Source organism: Lactuca serriola, chromosome 3 (genome assembly GCF_051521515.1).
Source record: "Lactuca serriola cultivar US96UC23 chromosome 3, Lser_US96UC23_V15, whole genome shotgun sequence".
NCBI lineage: Eukaryota > Viridiplantae > Streptophyta > Magnoliopsida > Asterales > Asteraceae > Lactuca > Lactuca serriola.
This window is the reverse complement of record NC_136410.1, coordinates 235,290,936-235,294,026: the sequence shown is the minus strand read 5'-3', so window position 1 is coordinate 235,294,026 and position 3,091 is coordinate 235,290,936. Positions and strand designations below refer to the sequence as shown.

At 33.6% G+C, this 3,091-nt stretch overlaps 1 protein-coding gene across 1 annotated transcript; it reads right to left on the bottom strand.

Annotated features, from left to right (window-relative positions):
• Positions 1-241: 241 nt before the first annotated feature.
• On the bottom strand, positions 242-2,788 carry LOC145093721 (pirin-like protein). Its single transcript, XM_079031955.1, has 7 exons — positions 2,396-2,788; positions 2,270-2,319; positions 2,123-2,161; positions 1,847-1,875; positions 1,693-1,755; positions 1,423-1,526; positions 242-961 (listed from the first exon to the last, which is right to left on the bottom strand). Exons 1-7 carry the CDS (start codon positions 2,785-2,787, stop codon positions 478-480), a joined length of 1,161 nt encoding a protein of 386 aa, XP_078888081.1. The 5' UTR covers position 2,788; the 3' UTR covers positions 242-477.
• Between the last annotated feature and the right edge of the window lie 303 nt (positions 2,789-3,091).

The following is a 3,091-nucleotide window of genomic DNA, read 5'->3' as shown; positions in this document are numbered from 1 at the left end:
AAATTTATCATTCTTACATGGTTAGTGTAATTCACTTAGGCACATGAGAGTAAATCGACAGATTTAACTTCGTGACAAAAGCCAAAGATCGAATAATCCAAGTTAATATGGATATATACTCGCAACATATTCTATGTTAAAAATAAAAGTTGAGAGTTCACTTTTATATAACTATATTATTAAATCTACATTATTACAATGATTTTTGCTTTATTCAGATAAGATCTACAATCTAGTTCACTTTTGTATAACTATATTATCAAATCCACATTATTACAATGATTTATGCTTTATTCAGATAAGATCTACAATCTTTTTTAATTTATGAAATTCATCTATGAGAAAAACACTAAACCCCAAAAAAAAAACTTTTGTAAACAAAGAACAAGATAAACACTAACCCCAAAAAAAACCTTTGTAAACAAAGAACAAACAAATGACTCCAACATTGTATTACTATTACACATCTCAACCCATTTACTGAGATCTCCAATACTTAGCCATTTCAAACCCATTTTGGCAATATTGATAATCTTGTAAAGTCTTTTCAATCTCATCTTGTGTGTTCATCACAAAAGGCCCATACTGAACCACAGGTTCATTAATCGGTTGCCCTCCGATCAACACGAACCTCAATGGGTTCGACCCGTGGTTCCATACACTGAGCCCATCTCCTTGACTCAACACCAAAACATGGTGAGCCGATACTGGTTTGGAATCCATGGACCCAAATACTCCTTGTCCTTCAAGCACGTATACAAATGAATTCCAAGACTCGGGGATTTGTTGATGGATTTGCGCTCCGGGTTCGAGAGTGAAATCAAGAAACATTGTGGGAGTTCGAGTGTAAACTGGTGATTTGACCCCCATTGACTCTCCGGCAATGATTGTAACTTTGACGCCGCCCCTTTCGACTGTCTTGATTTCTTCTCGTAACAATTCTTGGTAATTCGGTTCAACCCTGTATTCGAGAAATATTATGTTAACATAAGATCAGTGTTTCTGTAAAAAAAAAATGTTATTCTTCCAACAACTCTTTAGCCGGGCCCACACCTCTATGTAAACCAAGTAGACCCATGTATACACAAGTAACCTAATCTATATTAGAATTGAAACTTTTATACTATGATTGTGACCGCTAAGACTCGAACATTGACTTTTTTATTCAAAAATGGTTTTGGTTTTTCTTCGGTACATAGTGGTCCATTAGGTGGTTGACATAAGAGTCATGTGAATTAAAATTCAAATATTATAGTTGCTAAGACTCGAACCCTTGTTTCTACGATATGATCATTTATCCAACAACTTCTTAGTCGACCCACACAATATATATATATATATATATATATATATATATATATATATATATATATATATATATATATATATATATATATTATGTGAAGAATTTAGTGTTCGTACATTTTGTCTTTGGAGGAAAGATTGATCCATAGTTGCAAACCGGTTTGGACACCTGAAGCTGCAGGCATCTCTGAATGAATAATCCCTCTTCCAGCCGTCATCCACTGGACCCCACAATACACATGTACATTAACATCATCATTAATCACGTTTCCTTTTCATATTATAGCAAGTAAAACAGATAAAATGTCTTTTCAAACTTACACATTTAATATATTTTATAAAAATATCCATTTATTAAATTCGTAACACAAATGAATAAAAAATTACCTGCACATCACCCGCTCTGATTGTGCCCTTATGCCCAGAAAAATCTTGATGCGTAAAAGCTCCCTAAAACAATCCAAATACTTCATGTCAGTTTTCATTTAAAAATGTGACCGAAAATAAAATAAAAAAGAAATAAATATTACAAAATGGGTACCTCTAGCATGTATGTAACAGTCTCAAAACCTGTACCAAATATAATATTAATAAAAATAAGACTTCATAAAATTATTATATCATATTATTAATAATTAAAACACCAAAGAGTAAGCATGTTTAAGTAATGGTTCTTTTATTTTATACCAAAAAACTGTAGTAATTTATGCAAAATATATAATTAAATAAATCTAACTATGATATTTAAAACTAGTTCAATATAAAATATATTCCTTTTGATTATTTTTATGAAACAAAAGAAGAAAGGATCATATACCTCTATGGGGATGATCAGGGAATCCAGCTGGAGCTGAAACTGAACAAAACAAAGATTTAATCAATTGTCAGATTCTTTCTATATGATAAAACCATAATCAAAACTAGTAATTTCAAGTTATAATCATCCAAATTAAACAATAATTACCAGAAAATTCATCCAACATAAGGAAAGGATCTAGAGACTTCAATTCCGGCCTGAAAATCAAACCCCAAAATCAGTAATTCGAACAATGCGAGAAGATTAAAACTATAAACAAACCACAATCACCACCTTCCGATGCTTCTCCGAACAACAGCCCCATCGCCTTCGCTCTGACTCTTCGCCAACACCTTCTTCATCACCAATCTCGGCGCACTGAACCCAACTTCCTCCGACGCGGTGGTCATGACGAATTTGCTGCGATTTCTGCGGGAAAACCCCGTTAATCGTGTAGTGAGATGAGTTGTGATAGTGGATGTTAACGATTTGATCATGTATTTCTTGGAATCTGTAATTTGGGTTTGATATGGGGTTATTAGGGTATATATATAGTGTGTGTGGGTGTTTGACTTGTGGAAGGCCAACTCAGGGTGAAGGGGGTGGTGGTGTCGTGGAGGAATTAGGTGTGCACCAATCGAGACCATCCTTTTGATTCGTTTCCCATTACAGGAAATCAAACTCATATGCGATTACATCATAATGATGCATATATACCGTATGCAATTTAAGTTTAGAGGTCTTTTATGTAAAATAGAAAATAAAAGTGATTTTTTTAATAGATTTTTGGTTTTTTTTATTTGCACACCACACAAACATTAGTCTTTACGGGCGTAAGTAAGGCTGACAATTTTCGACATGATTCGCGACACGATACGAAATAAATGGGTTTGAGTTGAGTTTTTCAACCCGCCAACCCTACACCCATTTATTAAACGGGTCATATATCGGTTTCTTAAAAAATAAACGGGTTGACCCTCCAACTTGTTT

Excerpts from the sequence above, each read along its gene's own strand:
- LOC145093721 (XM_079031955.1), bottom strand. The coding sequence starts at position 2,787 with ATGAGTTTGATTTCCTGTAATGGGAAACGAATCAAAAGGATGGTCTCG. Across the intron at positions 2,320-2,395 it reads GTTCGGAGAAGCATCGGAAG|GCCGGAATTGAAGTCTCTAG; the intron begins GTGGTGATTGTG and ends TTTGATTTTCAG. Across the intron at positions 962-1,422 it reads CTTTCCTCCAAAGACAAAAT|GGTTGAACCGAATTACCAAG; the intron begins GTACGAACACTA and ends TCTCGAATACAG.